This window comes from Gorilla gorilla, chromosome 13 (genome assembly GCF_029281585.2).
Source record: "Gorilla gorilla gorilla isolate KB3781 chromosome 13, NHGRI_mGorGor1-v2.1_pri, whole genome shotgun sequence".
NCBI lineage: Eukaryota > Metazoa > Chordata > Mammalia > Primates > Hominidae > Gorilla > Gorilla gorilla.
Genome location: NC_073237.2, coordinates 80,519,095 through 80,545,174, shown reverse-complemented (window position 1 = coordinate 80,545,174; position 26,080 = coordinate 80,519,095). Strand labels below are relative to the sequence as shown.

At 41.9% G+C, this 26,080-nt stretch overlaps 1 protein-coding gene across 1 annotated transcript in view; it reads left to right on the top strand.

Annotated features, from left to right (window-relative positions):
• Window positions 1-771: 771 nt before the first annotated feature.
• SLC28A3 (solute carrier family 28 member 3) overlaps window positions 772-26,080 on the top strand; it is a 65,930-nt gene continuing 40,621 nt past the window's right edge. Inside the window, exon 1 of the mRNA XM_055350883.2 lies at window positions 772-937. Within this exon, the coding sequence (XP_055206858.2) occupies window positions 878-937 (60 nt within the window). The 5' untranslated portion in view covers window positions 772-877. The remainder of the gene's footprint in view (window positions 938-26,080) is intronic.

The following is a 26,080-nucleotide window of genomic DNA, read 5'->3' as shown; positions in this document are numbered from 1 at the left end:
TACTTCAGTATAGAATTTGGAGTTGTTCGGAGGAAGAGCCAAGACCCTTACCTACCTACCTATCTGTCTATGTATCTATCCATCCATCCATCCCTGGTATACAGTAGGTGATCACTGAGGGCAGCATGACCTTATGTCCTGTGTTCACTCACCCTCCACCCCACCACCACTCCTAGTCTTTAACACCACCCACAGGAAAACAGAGGATTTCACTAAGCACTATAGAGAACGTGTCCTTTTCTGGCTGGGCACAGCGGCTCCTGCCTGTAATCCCAGCAATTTAGGAGGCCAAGGCAGGTGGATCACTTGAGGTCAGGAGTTCAAGAACAGCCTGGCCAACATGGTGAAACCCTGTCTCTACTAAAAATAAAGTCAGCCAGGTGTGGTGGCATGCACCTGTAATCCCAGCTACTTGAGAGGCTGAGGCAGGAGAATTGCTTGAACCTGGGAGGCAGAGGTTGCAGTGGACCGAGATTGCGTCACTGCACTCCAGCCTTTTTTTTTTTTTTGAGACTCCATCTCAAAAAGAAAAGAAAGAAAGAAAAAGAAAGTGTCCTTTTCTGTTTTGTGCACCACAAGAGTTTTCTCCCCAGGAGTGCAAATAGGATGCCAAAAATGGGGATAAAGGAAAAGATTAATAAGGTGGGCGGGCCAGCACTAGATGCCTCCACCCCGCCAACCCGCCCGCCTCTCTGCCCCACCCCAACCAGGTGTCGGCCCTAGTCATTCAGGAGATTATTGCAGAAGTTTCCAAACTGAAGCAAGCCGTGCCCAGGTCCCTATAACAGCAGGTGGCTTTCTGACATCAGCAGAGACTGGTGCTTTTTCCCAGGTACAAAGGACCTCCAGACCAGAGCCAGCCAGCAGCAAAAAGAGCATGGAGCTGAGGAGTACAGCAGCCCCCAGAGCTGAGGGCTACAGCAACGTGGGCTTCCAGGTGAGCAGAGCTTTCCTCTTATGTTAAAGGCCTTCAGTGGAAAAGCTGCCCTTTCCTTAGCCCCTTGGCAAGTTTCTTACCTAAGCAGGGAGATTATCAGGACAATACGATTTTTAACGGCACACTTTAAGCCCATTATTTTTTCTTCTTGGGCTCTTCTGGGTTGACAAACCTGAAAAGTCTCTTTTAATCGATGTGTTGTGATCCCTATGGTCACTTAGAAACAAGACAGTCTTCTTCTCTTGCCTTTTTTCCCTTCTGGCTCACAGCAGGGGTCCATTATTTATCTTCAGGCACCTTTCCAAAGAACTGGTGAGAAGGGAAGAATGGGGGAATTTAGATCCTGGCTGGGGTAGTGTCTCAGGGTTCCTTTTACTCAAGCCAAGTCCTGGAGCCCCTGTCAGATGGCCCCGGTACCTGCCCCAGAGCAGCTGGATTACGCAAATCAGTCTCACTTCATCAACCAAAACTCACTGAGTGATTAATGCTGCTCACCCCAAGGCGGGGTGCCCACAGAGACATAGGAGACCTGTCAGAAACACCAGGCTATTTTGACTGGGTCTGGGATGGGGATTTCCAGGGATGTTTTTAGGTGTGCTTCCTTTCCTTAGCTGACACTCAGCATGGGTGCTCTGGAGAAGATGGGAAGCCTGCACCAGCAAGTGTCAACAATCCCTTGGACTTTATGGTCTGCTAGATGGGCAAGACAAAACTTTGAGGTGCCAGCCAAGAAAGGAAAGAGGGAGGTAAAAGGGCTTTGACAGGAGTCCAGACTCCAGCACCCACAAATTCCTATAACTTCCCAGAGCCCAAGTTTGATCGTCTGTCCCATGGTCACAGTGATGCCCATCTCCATGAGTAGGCATCGGGTTACCACTTATAGGTCACAAGTGTAGGAGAGGAAACAACTTCATCTACGCTCTTAGGTTGAGTGCCTGAGGCCTGCAAATTAAACCAACATAAAACAGATTAGCAGGAGAAAAGGCACACAAATTTTATTCGTATTTAAAATCTCACATGTGGCTGGCAGTGGTGCCTCATGCCTATAATCCTAGCACTTTGGGAGGCTGAGGCAGGCTGATCATTTGAGGTCAGGAATTTGAGACCAGCCTGGCCAACATAGTGAAACCCCATCTCTACTAAAAATACAAAAATCAGCCGGGCGTGGTGGTGCACGCCTGTAGTCCCAGCTACTCTGGAGGCCGAGGCAGGAGAATCACTTGAACCTGGGAGGCAGAGGCTGCAGTGAGCCAAGATCGTGCCACTGTACTCCAGCCTGGTTGACAGAGGGAGACTCAGTCTCAAAAAATAATAATAATAATAAAATAAAATCTCACATGTATGAGAGCCTCACAGAAAAGAAACAGAAAAACCTAATAGACTCAGGAGCTTATATACCATTAAAACAAAGCACGGCAAATAGTGAAATGACTAGACAAAGGAAAAGAGGGTTATGCTTTTAGAGACAATAAACTGGGGGTGGGAGGTGGAAATAATGGAAGATAAGGGTTAATTTATCGAGGTTTGTTCATGCAGATTTATCTCAGCGGCATCTCTGTCTTTGGTGATAAGGGTTGCTCTCTTCCTTGTATGAGCAAGCGGGACACCTGTGCAAGGGAAATATCAATAAATGTGCTGCTTTTAGGAAGATGGGGGATGGGGGAGGGCAGAGAGCTCTTTCTGTGTCTGCTTTCTTTTTCGTAGCCTTCAGTTCAAAATATTCTTCTGCCAAAATGTGGGCATTTGGAGGGTGGCACATCCTGATCTCTTCTCTAAGGGCTAAGTGAGGGGGAAAAGCATAAAGCATGGGCCCATTCTGATTCCAGAGAATGGAAGGGATGGAATGGGATAGAGTCAGAGGAAGTATGGCAGCAAGAAAATATATCTGCAATAGAGAAGGTCCATGTCACAGCAACTGGCTGCTCCCAGGGAGGAGGGCACACAACGGTGGTGATCCCTCACTGTCTTCTAGCAAAACTGCTGTTTTGTGGGGGAAACATCCCCCTACACCTGCCCCAATAAAAAGAAGGAAAAATGAAAGGAAGCTTCCTCCTAGTTCTGTAAAATTTCCTGTCATCCTTACTCATTGGATTGATTGAAATTTGAATTTCTACATTTCAAAATCAAAATAGTGAAGACAATTTGTCTTTCAAGAGAATCAGAGGCCTCATAACTCCTACCAAGTTAATAAGTATGAGTCTTACCTCGTTTGACATTCAGCTCTCCTGCTACATTATCTTCTTTAAGGAAAATTAATTGATTGTAAAATATGTGCTACTTCACTCGCATTATTAAATATGCATTAACATGCCACCAGGACTTCCAAATAAGTTAGGATGCTTACTTATTCACCTTGTCCTAGTCTGTGAATTGTGCTAGAAATTCATTTTTCTTCTTCAAATATTAAGAGTGCCCTTGGTAGACCAAAGTTCTAATTTTACTAAGAAGAACTACTTTCACAGCTTGAAATGCTGATATGGGTTCCCAAAAGGCCTGTGCCTGTAAGACCTGGTGCAGGTGCAATGGTTATGCATGTCTATGGATTACCTGGACAGGCTCTCATCTGGACTGTTCCTCAAAGAAGGGAGCACCAATTGCTGTTTTCATGGAGCTAGTACTCCAGTGGGAAAGGTTAAACAGGAGCACAAAGTCAGTGATATGGGTTATAAGAGAGAAATGATCTCACCTCCAAGAAAGGATTTCACAGCTAGAGCACATTTCATACCTGAGAGTGGATTTTGTAACCAACAATAGAAATGAATGTTAGGGTTTTTTTTTTTCAAATCTCATTTTATTGTACCTCTAAACGTTTTCTATGAATAAGTAACTTATTTCTCATATGGCTGAGGATGGAAATGACTTCATTCAACAGTAGTTGCAAATAAGACGTTTGCTATTTATGAAGGAAGTTCAGATTGGCATTTAAAGTATTGCGTGTATGTGGAATATCTAAGGACTTCTTATTTTATTTTAAAATATTTTTTAAACCTTAAAACAGTCAGCAAACTGGCTCTTGATTTTGTGCAAGATGTTCCCATCAGTTCAGGAAAAATAACTGCCTGAAAGGACAAAATACACACACACACGTGTGCAAACACTCACACCCACATACGCATACACACACACACACACACACACACAGGCTAGCATCCCCAGGCCTCAAGGTTCTAAGCAGGGCATCTCAAACCCAGCAGAGTATCATACCAACAACACCCACACCTAAAAACAGTGACTGGGTTATTTCTATTTATTCAGTAGAATCATCAACTGCCCCCTAGATATGGCCGCCTCTAAGAAGGGATACCAACTCAAGAAAGAATAATATGCTCTTCTTGCCCTCAAGGAGAAGGACAGGCAGAAATAAGCATGCAATTACAATATAATTGATGTTAAGGAAAATGGCGGAGGTTTGCACCAACTGCATTGTATTCTTATATTTATTATTTTTTATATTTTGTCTTGCTGTCTTACCAGGGCTGGTCTGAAACCCTGGCCTCAAGCAATCCTCCTGCCTTGGCCTTCCAAAGTGCTGGGATTACAGTCATGAGCCACAACACCCAGCCAGCACCAAGTGCATTGTAAATAATATATAGTTGGAGCTGAGCTGACTGAGGAGTCTGTGACAGCATCACCAAAGGAGGGAGAATTTGATTAGGGCTTTAAGGATGGTCAGGTCACAGTAGGAGGTGGGGTGGGCAGAGCACTGCAAGCAGAGAGAACTATCTGTACAGACTCAGAACCCTAAAGGAGACGAGCACATGAGCCTGGGATGGAGGAAGGGAACACGGTATAGGGAAAGGGGGCAGGCTGGCATCAGGTCAGGTGGCCTCTGCGTGTGCTAAGGCATTTTAGAAGGAATCGCTCAGAATTTACGCAGTCAAATTGTGATTTTTTTTTTGAGACAGGGTCTCACTCTGTCACCCATGCTGGAGTGCTATGGTATGATCTCAGCTCACTGCAGCCTCAACCTCCCAGGCTCAAGCAAACCTCCCACCTCAGCCTCCTGAGTAGCTAGGACTACAGACATGCGCCACCACACTTGGCTAGTCTTTGTTTTGTTTTGTGTTTTAGAGATGAAGTCTCACCCTGTCACCCAGACTGGAGTGCAGTGGCATGATCTTGGCTCACTGCAACCTCCACCTCCTGGGTTCAACCAATTCTCCTGTCTCAGCCTCCTGAGTAGCTGAGTTTACAGGCATATGCCACCACACCTGGCTACTTTTTTGTATTTTTAGTAGAGACAGGGTTTCACAACGTTGGTCAGGCTGGTCTCAAACTCCTGACCTCAAATGATCCGCCCGCCTCAGCCTCCCAAAGTGCTGGGATTACAGGCGTGAGCCACCGTGCCCGACCTAATTCTTGTATTTTTTTGTAGAAATCGGGTTTCACCATGTTGCCCAGGCTGATCTCAAACTCCTGAGCTCAAGTGATCTGCCTGCTTCAGCCTTCCAAAGTGCTGGGATTACAGGTGTGAGCCACTGCACCAGGCTGACTTTTTTTTTTTTAAATATTACTTTGGTGGCCCCATTGAAAGTGCTTGGAAAAGGAGAGAGATTTGTGTGTGGCTGGGACATCCGTTGGGAAGTTACTGTCATAATCCAAACCAGGCTAAAGGCAGTGGATGCAGACACTGGGACGGAGGTACTAATACTGATGAGGTGACCCCTCCACAATGAAATTCAGGAGTAAAGATGAGGGCCTAAATGCTGCTCTGGCTCTGAAGATTTCTGTTTTCTCCTCTGTAAAATAGCATAATAATGGTACTTATCTTGGGATTGTTGAAATAATTAAATAAGCTAATATTGTATATGTATAATGGACATTTTATATATATATATATACACACATACATATACACACACACGCACACACACACGTATATACATACTTGTGAAAACAGTGCCTGACACATAGTATGAACATAACAATAGCAGCTTTTGATGCTGAGCAGCTTAAGGAAAGTGTGGAGTCAATGTTTCCAGCTTGGGATGTCAACTTGGAAGTGATTCCCTTTGTTTATTTATTGCTGTTGTTTTAAATAGAGACAGGGCTTCACTCTGTCACCCACGCTGAAGTGCAGTGGCACAATCATAGCTTATTGCAGCCTCAAACTCCTGAGCCCAGGCAATCCTTTGACCTCAGCCTCCTGAGTAGCTGGGACTACAGGCACGTGCTACCACAACTGGCTAAGTTTTTTTATTTTTTATATTTGTAGAGACAGGATCTTGCTATGTTGCCCAGGCTGGCCTCTAGTGATCCTCCCATCTCTTCCTGGGTTTCCCGAAGTGCTGAGATTACAGGTGTGAGCCACCTCACTCAGCCTCGGGCAAGGCTTTATTTAGGTAGAAAATCTAGGAATAAAGTTAGAGCAAAAAAGAGAGTGAGTTCTCTTTGAGGCCTGTTGGTTGAAATTAAGTTGACTCCAGGCATCTTCATGAAGGGGGAGATGAAGTAGGAAGCTTGTAGCATACGTTCACCTGGACCTCAGAAGAGGACACACATTTGGGAGCTGTTAGCATAGATATGAGCGTGGATAAGACCACTGTGAGGGAAGCCTGGGAAACAGTAGCGCTTAAGGAGTGGGGAAGTTAGAGATGTCAGAGAATGAAGCAGAGGGCCGCAGGGAGAGAAGGAGCAGCAGAACCAGGAGAGGGGCGATCTGGAGAAGTCAAGGGAAAGTAGAACCACAAGTCAACAGAAAAGACTCCGAAAGGACAGAGGAGTCTATAGAGTGAGGCCACGGGTTCACTTGACTTGCCAGCTAGGAGGTTACTGGTGACGCTAGGGTTGGGGAAGGAGGAGAAGTTTGTGTTATGAGTGGGAGTTGGGCTAGGAAAAATGGTAGCAGAATGAACGCTCTTCTGGTGCAGTGGTGGTGCTAGGGAGGGGCGGGGAAGGGGAAGACCTAGGGCAGGCAAAGGCAGTTGTGGGGAGGTGTTTTTATGTTAAAAAAAAAAAAATTCATTGTGAAATACAACATACAGAAAAATACATAAAAACAAATATACAACTTATAAGGCGAACTGTCACTCAGGTCAAGAAACAGGATATTGCCATCCCTCAGGGTCCAGCCCTACACATTTCATCACTGCTGCCTCCCTTCCCTGGGGTAAACCCAACCAGGGGTGACTACTGACCCAAATGTGGGGCAATTACTTCCTTGCTTTTCTTTATACCTTAACTTCTAATTATGAATCCCCAAGCAGTACTTTTGCCTGGTTTTGAACTTTATATAATAGAAACACAAAATGTATTCTTTGCTTATATTGAAACTTTTTTTTTTTGTTTTTTTGAGACAGAGTCTCGCTCTGTTGCCCAGGCTGGAGTGCAGTGGCGGGATCTTGGCTCACTGCAACCTCTGCCTCCCCAGTTCAAGCGATTCTCCTGCTTCAGCCTCCTGAGTAGCTGGGAATACAGGCATGAGCCACCAGGCCCGGCTTATATTTTTAGTAGAGACAGGGTTTCACCCTGTTGGCCAGGCTGGTCTCAAACTCTTGACCTCATGTGATCCACCCGCCTTGGCCTCCCAAAGTGTTGGGATTACAGGCGTGAGCCACCATGCCTGGCCATCAGCTCTCTAAGATTCACATGGTGTTGCATGTAACTGCAGCTCATCCCATTTCATAATGCATAGGATTCTGCCATGTAAATATTCCACAACTTATACATTTTGCTGCTAGTGGACATTTGCGTTATTAAGTTTGGGGTTTTTGGAGCTTCTACAAACATTGCAGCTAGGGACACTGTTATCCATGCCAGGGGGAGTATCTGTAATAAATTTACTCTGGGGTTGTACTTAGGAGTGGAATTGCTAGGCCACTGGAATAAACATATACTTTCAACTTTGCCGATAGTGTCAGATTGGTTTCCTAAGTGATTTTACCAATTTACATGCCTATCAGCAGAGTGAGTATTCCCATTTCTCATCATTATTCAGCTGACCTTTTAATGTCAACCATTCTGGTGGGTGTGTAGCAGTATGTCATTGAGTTTAATTAAAATTTTCCTGTTATTGGTTGTTAGATGCCAACTTTTTAAATATTTGCTCAACTTTCTTGCCCATTTTCTCTACTGGATTTTTTTCCATTTTCATTTGAAAGAGTTCCTTAGATGTTCTGGTTACAAGCCTATGAAAGGAAATTAAATTTTGGGACCCCCAAACTCATTTAACCAAAGGGAAAAGTCAAGCTGGGAACTGGGTCACGCACACCTGTCTCCCCCTTTTGGTTCCTAAACAAGATGCTACAAGATGAAAAGCTACACGCTTCCCCCATGTTTTGCCCACAAGGAAATTCCTGGTGAGCTATAAAAACTTCACCATGGCAATTTAATTGATAACTTATCTTTACAGGTGCAGTCACCCCAGATACAAATGCATATCTGATTGTTCCCCTACCCCATTTCATCTGTATTATCTTATGTAAAATGCAGATTCTCCACATTTTTCCTTTGCCCCCTTTGTTTACGTGAAAACTGTGTGCTTCTCACTATCCCGCCCTTTCTCCTTTAAATTTGGAGCCCTCAAAATCATCTCTGGAGAAAGGGATAGACCTGTCTCCCAGGCAGTTCCTTAACTTTGGCAAATAAATCTGCTAAAATGATTGAGACTTGTCTCATCATTTTCCTCGATTGACAAGCCCTTTGTCAGTTATGATTTGTAAATACCTTCTACCACTGTGAAGCCATCTTTTACTCTAATGGAATATTCTGATGAACAAAGGTTAATTATATTGGTCCCATTTAGGAAACATTGGGACAAAAGTTAATTATATATGGTCCCATTTAGGAAACGTTGCTTCTCTTTCCTGTATCTTGTCTAAAATACCTTTTCCAACCTGCAAAATCATGAAGATTTTTTTTTCGAACAAGTGTAACTCTTTATTAAGATAAAATTTTTATTAAAGAAATAGATAAAAATGATTAAGTACAATCAAATGGCTCCAAAAGCCTTACAATGAAAGCAACAGTCCTGCCAGTTGTTCTTTCCAGAGGCAAGCACTTCTCATTCTCTCAGTTTTTCCTTCTGGTACTTACCTTCATGGGTTTTTCCAATTATTATTTTTTTAGTTTTTCAAGTGAATGCATATATTAATACATGAAATTTTTAAAAGCCTCTTCAGTTTATAATGCATCCTAACAGTCCCCTGCCCCATCCCTCCTAATTCCCCAGAGCAATGACTTTTAACTCTTTTAGCAATGTCCTCTATTTTTTTCTCACATAACTACTTAGGCATTTCTTGATTGTTTTATACATTATATAGTGATTTCTTGATATGACAGATGAGGATTTAGCTCTTACACCATCACTGTCTTCACTTTTCCTCCCATATTGTCCCAAAGTAGTTACCAGATTTAGAGGCTAAGCAGTCATCACTTCATTATGACAATGTCCATATTGCTCATTGTTGAGAACAACAGGGTATTATGCTCTAAAATCATTAGGATATTTTCTAAAAGCTTATACTTTCATTCACATTGAGGATCTCTATTCCCCCTGAAATTGAGTTTAATGTATAGTGTAAGGTAGGAGTCAAGTTTGCTTTCCACATGAACATCCACTTATTTTGGCATTATTATTTTTTAAATTTACTTTTAACACCACTCAGTGATCAACATTGCTTTAAAAAAGAACCTTTTCCCCACTCCACAGATATTTTGCCACGTGTCCATATTTGGGAGAGGCTTTTTGGAACAGGGCAACTGAAAGATTTTTTCAAACTCAAGAGGAAATGGGGAAGAATCCAAAGAGATGGAAGTTAACAGCAACAGAGGTCAAAACAGTTCAGAATTTCTAAGAGGAAAATGCAGGAATTTTTTTAACACATTTATTAAAGGGCATCTCTTGGAATCCCAACTCAAGTTTCCTCCTCCCTGTGAATAAGCAATCAATCTTGCCACAGGTGCTCTCAGAGGCACAGAACCCAAGCTTGCTCTGAAGTTAGTTGGGTGGAACCCACTTACGAAAGTCTTGGGAGAGGACTAGGCTGGGGAAATGGGCCTCACTCTGCACAAACACACAGGAAAGGCTGAGTTACTCCATGAGTAAGCCAGTCAAGCAGGTTTGGAGAGTTTGTTAAATGGAGGTCACAATTTGGGAGATCATGTAAGTGTAAGTCCCATTAGGGATCCAAACCTGCTGGAGTACAGGTGTAGACTTCTTGTCAAGCAGGTACTTTGAATACAAAAGTTCTAAGGTAGGAAGTAACTATGTTATGTAGGGAGGAAGAATATTGTTTCTCCTTAACCCACTAGCCTGGGAAGCCAACATGAATCACATTGAGTACTCTTTCACATTGCTCAAGAGGCGCTCGGCTGGAGCTTCCTATATTCAATTAAAACACACACACACAAAAACACATGACAATAATTCACTTTTGGGAAGGAGGTTAAAAAAGAAAAGTATATTCTCTACTCTTTCCTCAAGTTTGCATGATCACACCTAGACTTATTTTTAGGGGAAAACAGTGTAGGGGATTGTAAACCAAGTCACTTCCATGGCATCTCAGAGAGAGAGGGTATAAGGATTTAGTTTTTCCTCATTCAAACACTCCTGAAGTGATTCCGCTTGAAATTGAGGAGCCACTTACTCATCAGTGTTGAGGCACTGGAAAGAAAATAGAAAATAATTAATAATGTAGATAAAGATACATTTTTGCTGAGGGCTAAAGCAGAACTTTCTAATATATAACACTAGCCAGATATGTAATTTAAAACTTTTCTGCAAGCCCACTAAAAATGCAAAATAAAGTAGGTATAACTCTTCACCCTATTTTAACTATATTTTATGGAACCTCATATATTGAAATTAATGAAATAATTTATATTTGTTTCATACCAAGTCTTTGAACATCCGGTGCATATTTTAAACATATAGTACATGTCAACTCTAATGCTACATTTTTATCAGAAATACTTGATCTGTTTTTAGATTTCATAAAATCTATATTTGTAAAAAGTAGATTCATAATCAAGTTGTTCTAAACATGCCTGTTTTTCAATACGTGGATCTAATGTTCAGTTTTTAATTTAAATTTAAATTAGTTAAAATTAAATTCAGGTCCTTAGTCATATTAGTCACATTTCAAGCACTCAGTAACCACTTGCCACTGATGGTTATTCTATTGGATCACCCACGTAAGCATGTGTTTTTGGTTTTAGAGTTCATACACACACACAAATCTGGTTATCCTTCCTCTTTAAGGACCTGACCACCAGATTTATGCCAAAAAATTAAAGTAACAACTTTACATTTATTTCTGTAATATCAGTAGTAATATCTCCTCTTTCATTCATGAATTTAGTTATTTGTCTTCTCTCTTTTTTTTCCTTGGTTTCTTTTTTCCTTGACATTTCCTTGTTGGGAGGTTTATGGTTAGTAATTCAATCTCTTCACTTGTTATTAGTTTTTTTTGAGCTTTTTTTTTTTCCTTTAAGTAAGTTAAGAACCAACTTTTGGTTTCATTGATTCTCTCTTTTGTTTTTCTAGTCTATATTTCATTTGTCTCCACGATAATCTTCATTATTTCTTTCTTTCTGCTAACTTTGGATTTAGTTTGTTGTTCTTTTTCTAGTTCATTACAGTAAAAGATTGGATTATTGATTTGAGATCTTACTTCTTGATAATATAAGCAATTACAATTATAAAATTCCCTGTAAGCACTGCTTTAGCGATATTCATAAATTTTCATATATTTTCATTTTTGTTATTTATTTATTTATTTGTGATGAGGGCCATGCTATGTTGCCTAGGCTGGCCTCAAACTCCTGGGTGCAAGCAATCCACCCACCCCAGCCTTCCAAGTAGCTGGGACTACAGGCATGCATCACTGTGCTCAGCTTTATTTTTCTTTCTTCTTTTTTTTATGAGACAGAGTCTCACTCTAAGCTTTATTTTTATTAATTCTCTTTTTTTTATCAGACAGAGTCTCACTCTGTCACCCAGGCTGCATTTTAATTATTATCAAACTATTTTCTAACTTCCCTAATGATTTCTTCTTTAATCCATTGGTTATTTAGAAGTGTGCTTAATTTCCTCATAATTTATAAGTTTCCCCCAAATTGTGTTTGGGGAAGACACATTATCTTTCAATATTTTTAAATTTATTGAGATTTGTTTGGGCCTAACATGTGATCTAGCCTGGAGAATGTTCTACATGCACTTGAGAAGAATGTGTATTCTACTTTTGTTGGTGGAGTGTTCTGTATATGTCTATAAGGTCTAGTCGGTTTATATACCACTGTTCAATTCTTGTATTTTCTTACTGACCATCTCTCTAGTTCTAGTCATTACTGAAGATGGGGTAATGAAATATCCAGCTATTGATGAACTGCCTACTTTTCCCATGAATTCTGTCAGTTTTTGCTTCATGTGTTTTAGAGCTCTTTTATTATATACATATATGTTAACAATAGCTCTTTGATAAATTGACCCTTTTGCCATTTCAAATGTCTTTTGTCTCTAGTAACAATTGTTGTCTTAAAACCTATTTCATCTGATATTATTGCCACTCAAGCTCTCTTTGGTTACTATTTGCATGCTATATATTTCCCATCCTTTTCTTTCAACCTATTTAGGTCTTTGAATGTAAAGTATGTCTCTTGTAGACAGCATATATTTGGATCATGGGATTTTGTTTTATTTTGGTTTGTTTGTTTGTTTGTTGGAGATAGGGTCTCATTCTGTCACCCAGGCTGGAGTGTAGTAGGGCAGTCATGGCTCACTGAACCCTCAACCTCTGGAGCTCAAGCAATCCTCTCACCTCAGCCTCCTGAGTAGCTGGGACTACAGGCACCTGTCACTGTGCCTGGCTGTTTTTTGTTTTTTGTTTTTAGAGTCTCACTCTGTCACCCAGGCTGAAGTGCAGTGGTGTGATTTTGGTTCACTGCAACCTCCGCCTCCCAGGTTTAAGCAATTCTCCTGTCTCAGCCTCGCGAGAAGCTGGGGTTACAGGTGCCCACCACCATGCCCAGCTAATTTTTGTATTTTTAGTAGAGATGGGGTTTCACCATATTGGTCAGGCTGGTCTCAAACTCCTGACCTCAGGTGATCCACCCGCCTCAGCCTCCCAAAGTGCTGGGATTACAGGTGTGAGCCACCACACCCTGCCTAACTTTTCTATTTCTTATAGAGATAGGGTTTCGCCATGTTGCCCAGGCTGGGATCAAGCAATTTGCCCACCATGGTCTCCCAAAGTGCTGGGATTACAGGCATGAGCTACCAAACCTGGCCAGATCATGTTTTTTTTTTTTTTTCCTTTTTAATTTTATTTTCAGATCATGGGTTTTTAAAATCCGTTCTTCAAATCTCTGCCTTTTAATTAAAGGGCATAATCCATTTATAATTAATGTAGTTACTGATAAGATAGGATTTACATTTTTATTTTGTGTGAATATGTGTGTGTGTGTGTGTGTGTGTGTGTGTGTAGTCTTTTCCCCCTCTGTTACTTCCTTCTTTTGTGTTAAATAGATATTTTCTAGTGTACTAGTTTAATTCTTAGATTGGCTTGTTGTTTTTCCCAACAGTTACCACCACCTCAGGCAGCTACCTATGTTAAACAATTGCCACCAGAGAAACAGTACTGGGTGAACTCTGAGTCCGATCAACTAAAGATGGGGGATTTTATTTTATTTTTCTTTCTTTTTTTTTTTTTGAAATGGAGTCTTGCTCTGTTGCCCAGGCTGGAGTGCGGTGGCACGATGTTGGCTGACTGCAACCTCTGCCTCCTGGGTTCAAGCAATTCTCCTGACTTCCTGACTCAGCCTCCCTAGTAGCTAGGATTACAGGTGCAAGCCACCATGCCCGGCTAATTTTTGTATTTTTTGTAGAGGTGGGGTTTCACCAGGCTGGTCTCAAACTTCTGACCTCAGGTGATCCACCTGCCTCGGCCTCCCAAAGTGCTGGGATTACAGGCATTAGCCACCGCACCCAGCCAAGACAGGGAGGATTTTCTAAGGAACTGCAAAATAGATCAAATAATGGCAGTTATCTGAGAGTTGGACTTTGGGGTAACTCCAATCTCATTTTACCCCCTTCAAAATGGCTAGACTCCTAGTTTTCATGATTGCAGGGTTGTTGAGGCCATCATGAGTCTGTGTAGAAGGAAACAGAACTAGGATAATTTAAGACACCACAAAGCATGATGTTCTGAGATTCTGAGTCATTTTATCTGAAAAGCATTCTCTGGATTGCTGCAAGTCTTTTTTTTTTTCTCTTTCGGTGTTCTGAAAAAGTAGTTTTGACAGTTTTGTCAGTGTGGTGAATGGTACCAGCCACATTTCTAGACTAGAATGCTTTGGATGATCAGTCAGGAGTAGGACAAGAGCCGAGGTTTTCAAGATTACAGCCATCACTACTGCCTTTTACCAAAACTGGGGAAAAAAATTGAGGCCCCTAATGGTCACAGAAAAAGGAAAGGAGAAAGAGATTGAATTCTGTTATTTCTACCATAAGGGTCCCAAGAGAGATGCCCTCCTAATTTTATTTTATCTTATTTTATTTTTCCCCTCTTGATTTTAAGAGAGTTCTTTTGAGGTGCTATGTTTTTTGGGGTTTTTTTTTGTTTTTTGAGACAGAATCTTGCTCTGTCACCCAAGCTGGAGTGCAGCGGCATGATCTATCTTGGCTCACTGCAACCTCTGCTCCTGGGTTCTAGCGATTCTCCTGCCTCAGCCTCCCGAGTAGCTGGGATTACAGGCGCCACCATGTCTGGCTAAATTTTTTGGTATTTTTAGTTGAGATGGGATTTCACCGTGTTGGCCAGGCTGGTCTCAAACTCCTGACCTCAAGTGATCTCCCCACATTGGCTGCCAAAGAGCTGGGATTACAGGCATGAGCCACCACACTTGGCCTGAGGTGTTATGTTTTGATTGAACAGAGAGTAAGACTTGTTTGTTGTTGTTGTTGTTGTTGTTGTTGTTTTTAATCCATCTGTAGGCCTAGACAGATTGCCACAAGGATGTCATGTCAGGAATGATTGGAAAATCCCCAATTCAGCCATGAAGCCACAGGCTTTAATTGGCTCACAAGGCAACATGTTCTGCAAGCATATCCCCAACCTTCAGAGAGTAGGCTGCAGGGAGGTTTCAGAAAAATGCTGTTACTTCAGTTAGGATAGAATCAAGACTGGTTCTCAAGCTCTAGGTTTTGTTTTGTTTTTTGTTTTGTTTTTTTCTTTTGATAACCTTGGTACCAGTAGGCTCCAGTTTTATTTTTTATTACTGATGATAAAATCTCCACTCGTTTATCTCCATATCGTTTATCGATATGGAGATATCGATATCTGATATCCCACCTGTAATCCCAGCTACTACGGAGGCTGAGTCAGGAAGTCAGGAGAATTGCTTGAACCCAGGAGGCAGAGGTTGCAGTCAGCCAACATCGTGCCACCGCACTCTAGCCTGGGCAACAGAGCAAGACTCCATTTCAAAAAAAAAAAAAAAAGAAAGAAAAACGAAATCTCCATATCGTTTATCGTTAATTAAACGATAAAGTCGTTTATCGTTAATTAAACGATAAAGTCGTTTATCGTTAATTAAACGATAAAGTCGTTTATCGTTAATTAAACGATAAAGTCGTTTATCGTTAATTAAACGATAAAGTCGTTTATCGTTAATTAAACGATAAAGTCGTTTATCGTTAATTAAACGATAAAGTCGTTTATCGTTAATTAAACGATAAAGTCGTTTATCGTTAATTAAACGATAAAGTCGTTTATCGTTAATTAAACGATAAAGTCGTTTATCGTTAATTAAACGATAAAGTCGTTTATCGTTAATTAAACGATAAAGTCGTTTATCGTTAATTAAACGATAAAGTCGTTTATCGTTAATTAAACGATAAAGTCGTTTATCGTTAATTAAACGATAAAGTCGTTTATCGTTAATTAAACGATAAAGTCGTTTATCGTTAATTAAACGATAAAGTCGTTTATCGTTAATTAAACGATAAAGTCGTTTATCGTTAATTAAACGATAAAGTCGTTTATCGTTAATTAAACGATAAAGTCGTTTATCGTTAATTAAACGATAAAGTCGTTTATCGTTAATTAAACGATAAAGTCGTTTATCGTTAATTAAACGATAAAGTCGTTTATCGTTAATTAAACGATAAAGTCGTTTATCGTTAATTAAACGATAAAGTCGTTTATCGTTAATTAAACGATAAAGTCGTTTATCGTTAATTAAACGATAAAGTCGTTTATCGTTAATCGTTAATTAAATAATAAAATCGTTTAATTACTTTAAAACGATAGTGGTGGTCCCTGCTGAACCATCTTGTTCAGACATTGTTGATGTTGAATGGAGAAGCTGGGCCATGGATGCTTCCTGAGCTCTTATTAGTCAGATTAAAAAAAAAAAAAATCAAAGGTGAGTGTATCTGGAATTTTATATAGAATAGAAATGATTAAGCATGAATTCCAAATCTGTATTATTCCACAGAAGTTTGGAACTCTCTTATGATTGCAGATACAGGCAGACAAAAGCACAACACGATTTCCACTCAAAGCCACGATTCTGGATCTTTGATAGCTGCTACTTCTACCTCACACAAGGACTAGGTATTTAGCCTAGTCCTTATAAGAAGCCACTTACAGCCTTGGCATGATTAGTTCTCTTCTTTTTCCTTTAAAAGGACATTTAAAAAATAAAATAAAATGGTATGCATGTCTTGTGTTGTTTGAAAGTAAAATGGAGATAGAGATTTCTTAGGAAAATGCTGTGAGTCACCTGGCTAAGGAGTCACCAGTCAGTGTTCAGTAAGGAAGGGGATGATTACCGGGAATGGGTGAGTCAGGAAGCCAGGAAATGCACCTGAAGACTTCTCAATCTTCCTTCTAATATCCTGGTTCAAAACTTTTTGTTTTCATTTTCTCTGAGGGCCAAAAACTCTTTGACATAAAGTATGGCATTATTGATTCAACAAAAATTTATTGACATTGTGCCAGGCATTATGCTAGGAGCTGGAAACAGAAAGCTCGTTTGGTTAAAATTAATTAAACAATGGCAAACCAACACAGCACAGTCTGTGGAAAGTCTCATTCATGGCAAAACGTGACCTCACCTACTTTCAGGGTCAGGGAGTCACTCCATCTTCCGAACATTTCAAATGAACATTTAAAATTTTATATACTTTTATGATTTCATTCATTTATTCAACAAAGTATATTGAGCAACTGCTCTGTGCTAGATGGAAGGAAAATACTAGGTAGGGCACAAAAAGATATAAATCCCCAAGCTAGCATGTCAAGCGCTATTTTTTTTTCATGTTACATTATGTGGAAAAATCAAGGCCTAGAATGGGAAGGTAGGATTCCAAGACAGGACTCCATTAAAAAAAAAAATAAAAGGTAGGAGAGGCATTAGCTGGGAGATAAAAAGAGTAGTAAAGAAAGGCAAACAGGAATAGACACCAGTTCTCTTGATTTACCTCAGGGATCCTCACTGATTGCAAAATCTTGGTTTCTCAAATCCAAAACCAATGATAAGTTAAGCTTAAAACTACATTTGTAAATTCTGTGGACTCAGGAACATTCCAGAATAAACTAGCCAACAACCTCATAAGGGGTTGTAATTAAAGTAATGGTAAACATTCCTCCATAAAACGTGGCCCTAAAGTAAGCCATTCATGTGAGGTAAGGTTGCTTTATACCATGGGAGAGGGTCAGCTGTAGTCCAAAAGGGGCCAAGACAGGCAAATCTGCTTATTTAATGATCCAGTTGCCTTACTCTCCTGACCTGCTCAACTTTGACAGAATACCAAAGGTTCCAAACAGCACAACCTATGAAGATGTACGGTCATTCACTGACGGGTCCTATTCCCCTGTCAGTTTCCCTGCCTTTCAATCACATTACTTTACAGTTTCACTAGCTTTTAAGACTTTTTTTTTTTTAAGACAGGGTCTCACTGTGTCACCTAGGCTGGATGTGGAGTGCAGTGGTGTGATCTCAGCTCACTGCAACCTCCGCCTCTGAAGCTCAAGCAATCCTCCCACCTCAGCCTCCCAAGTAGCTGGGACTATGGGTGCATGCCACCATGCCTGGCTAATTTTTGTATTTTTAGTAGAGACAGGGTCTCACCATGTTACCCAGGCTGGTCTTGAACTCCTAAGCTCAAGCAATCCACCTACCTTAGCCTCCCAAAGTGCTGGGATTACAGGTATGAGTCACGGCATCCAGCAAAAAACTGTTTTATTTTTCTAATTTAATTTACTGAGCCCTGATTTTCACATCTACCAAACTCCATTGTTCAGAAACATTTGCAAGGAGGAAGTTGGTTAGAGAGTACTGGCCTAATTTGTGCAGCCAGGGAGGTTTGAAAGAAAAATTGCTTAATCAAGGATCTGACCCATACAGATAAAACAAGTTGGGAGCACCGGTCTATTTACATGGTGTGCTGGGTCCAGCAAGGAGAGGATAGAGAGACAAAGGTGCCCACAGTGACATGTTTAGGAGCCAGCAAATGTTAGGCTTCCTGTTGGCCCACATAATCACTTCCTTGTTCCCCTACAAAGCATGAGGTCTTTAGGTCAGAGAAGAGGAAGAAAGAAGTAGGAGAGGGAGGATTTAGAAAGCACAGCAGTGAGTAGGAGAGGTAGCTTGTAATGCTTCTAGTAGTGACTGTACTGTACAAGGCCTAGAACTTAGCGAGAGATCAGTGGCCTCTCATTAAGGAGGACATGGGAGAGGGAGGAAAGTGATGAGCTTCTGAAGAAAGCCAGATTTGGAGGGGAGGGGGATGTCATTGGGGAAGGTCAAGGGAGGGTGATAGATGTGGGGTGTTAAAAATCAAGTACTGGGGTGGGGCACAGTGGCCCAATTATATCCTTGTTTATCTTCTTTCTCATGCCTGTAATCCCAGCACTTTGGGAGGCTAAGGGGGTCGGATCACGAGGTTAGGAATTCGAGACCAGCCTGGCCAACATGATGAAACCCCGTCTTTACTAAAAATACAAAAATTAGCCGGGCACAGTGGCACACGCCTGTAGTCCCAGCTACTCTAGAGGCTGAGGCAGGAGAATTGCTTGAACCCAGGAGGTGGAAGTTGCAGTGAGCCGAGATCATGCCACTGCACTCCAGCCTGGGTGACAGAGCAAGACTCCGTCTCAAAAAAAAAAAAAAAATTCATGTACTGAATCATAAAAATGACAAAACATAGGTTCTTCAGGTGAAGAGTTGAGGCTTTAGTCAGTCTGCCTGGATTTTCCAGGCCCACCATTTAGGCAACTCATCTATTTCTCTATACCTGTTTGCTCATCTAAAAATAGGTATACTAATACTCCACATCATATACTTGCTGGGAAATTCAGGTAATGTACTGGTGCCTAGCAAATGCTCAAATATCAGCTATTAATCAACCATTTAGTTGGGGATGCTGGTACAGGCCAAACCAAATCTTGAAACCTAGATGTAAAATCTGCCTCTTCCTATAGCAAATACTGCAATCCATTTATGTGAGGACTATGGAAGTTGCCAGCATGCCACTCTGAGTAGTCATCATGTCAGCAAAATATAAAAAAATAAATAAATAAAACCTCAAATCCCTTAGGTCCCTGCCAGCCCAGGAGAGCTTGGCTGTCCTTGTCTTGCCTCATCAAAGGACTTTCCAAAGTTATTTTTCTAACATCTTGAGTCATTCTGATCTATTTCCTATTTAGTCAAATGCATTTCTTAAATGTTTTATATACTGTAAATTCACTCTTTCTTTTTTTTCTTTTTTCTTTTCTACTCTGTTGCCCAGGCTGGAGTGCAGTGGACAATCTTGGCTCACTGCAACCTCCACCTCCTGGGCTCAAGCGATTCTCATGTCTCCCAAGTAGCTGGGATTACAGGCATGCAACACCATGCTGGGCTAATTTTTGTATTTTTAATAAAAACAGGGTTTTTCCATGTTGGCCAGGCTGGTCTGGAACTCCTGACCTCAAATGATCCTCCCACCTCAGCCTCCCAAAGTGCTGGGATTATGGGCATCAGCCACCACACTGGGCCTCATTCTCTGTGTTTCTAATTTGAGTAATTTACATTTATTTACTTAGCACTCTTTGGAAAGAAGAGCTTGATGGTCAAGGTGATTTTAGAAATCACCAAAAACAACTTTTTTCCAAATGTAGACCTGAGTTTGATTTCATAGAACAGGAAGGAAGATCCCACGTTGTGATACCTGCTGCATAAACCAATGATAGCAGAAGCAAAACATGACTTTGAATTAGCTTAGGGGCTATTCAAGATGTTCCAAGATGAAGGTGTCATTAATGATGTCCAATGTCTCTTTACACTACCTTTATCTCTCCCTCTCTTTTTCTTCTTCTTCTATCTTATTCCAACAATAGAATTTAATAAAGAGCTGAAGCCATATTTCCTGTTCTTGAATTTAGAAGTCAATCATTTCATGACCACTCTGACCAAATTGCTTCACAGACAGGTGTTGTTACCCTCTTAATACCTTTTACTGTGCTGTAAATAATATGTAGTATATAATGTTTCTTGTTGTTGTTGTTGTTGTTGAGACGGAGTCTCGCTCTGTCTTCCAGGCTGGAGTGCAATGGCATGATCTCAACTCACTGCAACCTCTGCCCCCTGAGTTCAAGCAGTTCTCCTGCCTCAGCCTCCTGAGTAGCTGTGATAACAGGCGCTCACCACCACACCCGATTAATTTTTGTGTTTTTAGTAGAGACCGGGTTTTACCATGTTGGCCAGGCTGGTCTCAAACTCCTGACTTCATGATCCACCCACCTCAGCCTCCCAAAGTGCTGGGATTATAGGCATGAGCCACCACGCCCAGCAGTGTATAATGTTTCTTTTTTTTTTTTTTTTTTTGAGACAGAGTCTCACTCTATTGCCCAGGCTAGAGTGCAGTGGCACAATCTCGGCTCACTGCAAGCTCTGCCTCCCGAGTCCAAGTGATTCTCCTGCCTCAGCCTCCTGAGTATCTGGGACTACAGGCGCCCACCACCACGCCTGGCTAATTTTTTTGTATTTTTAGTAGAGACGGGGTTTCACCATGTTAGCCAGGATGGTCTCGATCTCCTGACCTCGTGATCCGCCCTCCTCGGCCTCCCAAAGTGCTGGGATTACAGGCGTGAGCCACTGCGCCCGGCCTATAATGTTTCTTAATCTCACAAATTTTGAGGATCAGGAACCCTGAAGGAAAAAGACTTCCCACTGTTGGTCTAGCGTGCCCATTGTGAAAGCATTTTTATAAACAAAAAACAATCTATAATCACCTTACAGTCTGAAAGTTGATGCCTTCAGATAGACTAGGAGTTTGCCTATTAAAAACAAATCTAAGAAGCAAATGAGAGTAAGAATAATCTTGGTTTCCACTGATAGATTCAATGAGATTACATCCTTGTTTATCTTCTTTCTCATCTACTGGAAGGTGTTGTGCTGGTGAGAGGATTTCCAGTTCACCGTGGCTAAACAGGTCACATCTTTACAACTTCAAACACAGTGGACTTTGTTCCAATTAACTCCTAGAAGTAGCACCTTGAACTTTTTAGTAGTCTTTAGCACAACTATAATTAAGTAATCAATTGTATAATTCATGGTTGAAAGCTTTTCTTTCTTTCTTTTTTTTTTTTCTTTTGAGATGGAGTCTTGTTCTTGTCGCCCAGGCTGGAGTTCAGTGGCACAATCTCAGCTCACTGCAACCTCTGCCTCCCCGGTTCAAGCGATTCTCCTGCCTCAGCCTCCCACCACCACCCTCGGCTAATTTTTGTATTTTAAGTAGAGACAGGGTTTCGCCATGTTGGCCAGGCTGGTCTCAAACTCCTGACCTCAAGTGTTCCACCCTCCTCGGCCTCCGAAAGTGCTAGGATTACAGGTGTGAGCCACAGCGCCCAGCCGACAACTTTTCTTCGAAACTCCCTGAGAATAGGGACCACATATGCAATCCCCCACACCCAAAGCAGTGTCCGTCCCATAGTAGGTGTGCAATAAATATTTGTTGGACAGAGCCCCAGGGAAGCACATACAACATTCAGAGTTAAGCATAAAAGGCTGATACAGCACAGGAAAGGAAGGAGGAACGGTTTAAGTGGAAGGAGGAAAATAATAAAGTGTGATATCACAAAAGTCAGGGACAGATCATTTTAAAGAGGAAGTAGTCTGTGGTGCATGATGAAAACTGAATTTAGGGACATGGAAATCATTGTCTTTGGCAAGGGTGATTTCCATGGAGTAGTAAATGTGCAGGCCAGGCCAGGCACGGTGGCTCACGCTTGTAATCCCAGCACTTTGGGAGGCCTAGGCAGGTGGATTATTTGAGGCCAGGGGTTCAAGACCAGCCTGGCCATCATGGCAAAATCCTGTCTCTACTAAAAATACAAAAAAAAAAGAGCAGCGTGTGGTGGCGTGTGCCTGTAGTCCCAGCTACTCAGGAGACTGAGGCATGAGAATCACTTGAACCCGGGAGGTTGAGGTTGCAGTGAGCCAAGATCATGCCACTGCACTCCAGCCTAGGCATCAGAGCGAGAATCTGTCTCAAAAAAAAAAAAAAAAAAAAGTGCAAGCCAGGCTGGAATGAGTAAACATAAGTAAAAAGTACAGCTAGAAGATGGAGGAAGGATACTTATCTATGAATTTTTGGCTGCAGGGCAATAAAAAATTAATAAAGGTGCAAATATTAGCGTTCAAGGGGGTCAGGGGTTAAGTAATATCGTGTATGGGAAAGCACAGCACCATGGCTGGCAGAGTCATGAGTGAAGGCGTGGTCACATTGCTCTCAGGACCAGCTTCTCTGTGAGTGACTTTAGACTTCTCTGGTCTCCTTCCCAAATGCATAGGAAGTTCTTATGGCAGTGTCTTTCTCTACTCAAACAAATCAGCCTAAGTCAGAAAAAGGCAAGGAACAGTAATGGGAAACTAGAGCCAGTTTGAAATAGTCACACGTTAATAAACACAAATGATCAACACAAGTATCAAAAGCAACAATAAGAGTGAAAGATAACCCAACATCCGCAAGGGTAATGGTGTCTTGGAGTAGACAATTCTGCATTTGTGACTTTTTACAAAATAATTTTTATGTTTTTATTTAAAAAAATAGACAACGGTTCACCATGTTGCCCAACCTGGTCTCAAACTCCTGAGTCCAAGTGACCCGTCTGCCTCAGCCCCCCAAAGTTCTGGGATTACAGGTGTGAGCCACTGCACCCAGTCCATGATGACTTTTAACTAGCCCCCAGCTCTGGAAACCCTGTATTTAAGGAAGAAATAAAAATATACATCAATGCATTTGGAACAATTTAACTCAGCCCTTTTGGTCTTATTCTTGATATGGTTAATGTCATAGATAAATAAAGCTGAACACTCATTAAAGTGATGAAGATGGATTTCAGTGAGTAATAAACTATTGCAGTAGGGAAGAGGGCCCAGCGTGACCTGAAGTAGGAAATTGGCCTACTTATCCTACCTCCTACGTTTTCTTTTCCTTCCCCTTCAAGTAGCCTTCTAATGATTTTTTCTACATTGGCAGAGGATATAATGTTTATAATTTGTTCTAGAATCATAATCCCTGGAATCGTCTTAGATTTTATTATCAAATAGATTCAAAATGTACTAACTCTCTTTTTGTCATAATTTCTCCATTTATCATTTGTATGGCTTCTTCCTCTAGCAGTTTCTTCAAGAAAGCTCATGGAAACCATATTCTTTTTTCTTTTTCTTTTTCTGAGACAGGGTTTCACTTTTGTTGCCCAGGCTGGAGTGCAATGGCACAATCTCAGCTCACTGCAACCTCTGCCTCCCAGATTCAAGAGATTCTCCTGTCTCACCCTCCCAAGTAGCTGGGATTACAGGCACATGCCACCACGCCCGGCTAATTTTTGTATTTTTAGTAGAGATGGGGTTTCATCATATTGGTCAGGCTGATCTCAAACTCCTGACCTCAGGCGATCCACCCTCCTCAGCCTTCTAAAGTGCTGGGATTACAGGGGTGAGTCACCACGCCCGGCCTGGAAACCATACTCTATGAGGACTCACATGTTTAAACTTTCTTAAAACTCTTATTATAAACCTTCCTTTAAGTTTTCTCCTTCGGGTACAGCACTCTCTCTCTTTCCCCTTTCCCTGACATTCCCATACATACGGGTTTCCTCTGCCTCCTGGCTCACAAAGTTCCCAAGGGAAGAATATTAACAGTGTTCTGAAGCCATAGACATTGCTAGTGTTACAGCCACTCACAGCAGCATACAGAGACTTGACTTCTTGCACCCAATCCAAAGATCCCTCAGCATTGAGAGGTAACAGTGAGCCCCAGGCTGCCCACTGGGTCTCTTGCCACAGGTACTGCTGCTCCTTACCTGGCCTCTAAACCCACACAGGCAGGCAGGTGAAACAAGAACATCTCTGGGGAATGGTCTAGCTAGTGCCCGTTAACTCACACTAAGGATTATGCACACCCGAGACTTGAGCCAGAAAGTTACATGAACCAAGTGAGTCAAGACCAATAGATAAAGATCAAAGACTTCTAAAATACAGTCTTTGAAAATGCAATCATTCCTAGGCAAAATCCATGCAGTCGAAGAATAACATTCAGAGAAAGGGCCTTAAAACATTTAACATTGGTAGATGGTAAGAGTAAAAAAAGAGTTGAAGTGGGGGATGATCCCAAACAATTTTGAGAGATCAGATTCACCAAACAGATGTTGATTTTGATAAGTCTAATTTCAAATACAGAGGACAACACGACTGTAAATGCCCCAGAACAAGCGAGAAGCAAACTAAACCATGAAATTAACTTAATAGTCAATGAGCACTTACTATGTGTGCCACTGGATGGAGCCACTCAACTTTGTTAGGTAGGTACTGCCTCCATTCCCACAAGAAGCAAGACCACTGAATGAGTGCAAGACCACTCATGCAGTTTGCTCTGGCAACCAGGCCAGAGCAAATTCTGTAGTGAAGAAAGGCTCTCCTAGCACAGTGGTGGTGCCTCTGCAGCAGAAAAACCCCCACCACAAGAACTGAGAAATGGAAGCCAGGCTGTGTGATTACAGCACAGTGCCAGGGAGAGGCTGAAGAATGTCAAACCAGCCATGATGACAAGACACGTCCACAGAGGCAGGAGTCTCCACCCATGTTACTCAAAGGATATATTCCACTTAAAACCAGCGTACAGGGCAGGAAGACCACTACTGTGGCTTGAGAAATGACCACAGAGCCTAGGTGTAGCTAAAAGTGGCCACAAGCTTCTCTGGAACTTTCAACACTTCTATAATTTATACCTTTGTCTTTTAATATCTGGAGTTCAAATCAGGCTTTCTAAATTCTAATTTCCAAACGGAATTTAATTCCTAGGCAGACTACTGTGTCTTTTGATCTTCACCAGGCCCAAAGAATCACTCCTCTACAGGCACAAGATGGTCTGGGGAGGGACAGTCTGGGCTGAGATTCTACCCCAGCCATTTCTGGCTACACAACCCAATCAAGTGATTTACTTATCTTTGCCTCAGTTTCCTCATCTGTGAAAATATGGATCATGGTACCCACCTCATAGGCCTCTTGGAGTTGTTGTTGTTGTTGTTGTTGTTGTTTTGAGATGGAGTCTTGCTCTGTTGCCCAGGCTGGAGTGCAGTGGTACGATCTTGGCTCACTGCAACCTCCGCCTCCCTGGTTCAAGCGATTCTTCTGCCTCAGCCTCCCAAGTAGCTGGGACTACAGGTGCCCGCCACCATGCCCAGCTAACTTTTGTATTTTTAGTAGAGACGAGGTGTTACCATATTGGCCAGGCTGGTCTCGAACACCTGACCTCATCATCCGCCCGCCTTGGCCTCCCAATGTGCTGGGATTACAGGCGTAAGCCACCACGCCCAGACAAGAGTTTTATACAGTGTCTCCTGTCTACTAAATACTGTATCATTTGGTGCAAAATAAAAGCAAAAACCAAAAGTAACAAGAGAAAAGTTAGTTTCATCCCAATAAAGTTGAGGTGGATGGTACAGAGCCGGGGTGAGCCTCCTGCTCAAGGCTTCCAGGGACCCAAGTTCCTCCCAACTCAGCACCCTGACATCACAAGGATGTGGGCCTTGTATCCATGGTCCAGTTGGAACCATCCTCACACTGGGCAGCAACACAGAGGAAATGACAAAAAGGAACAAGTGCACCTGCCAGCCATCCCTGGCGGAACATTCCCCAAGCTGCCCCCAACAG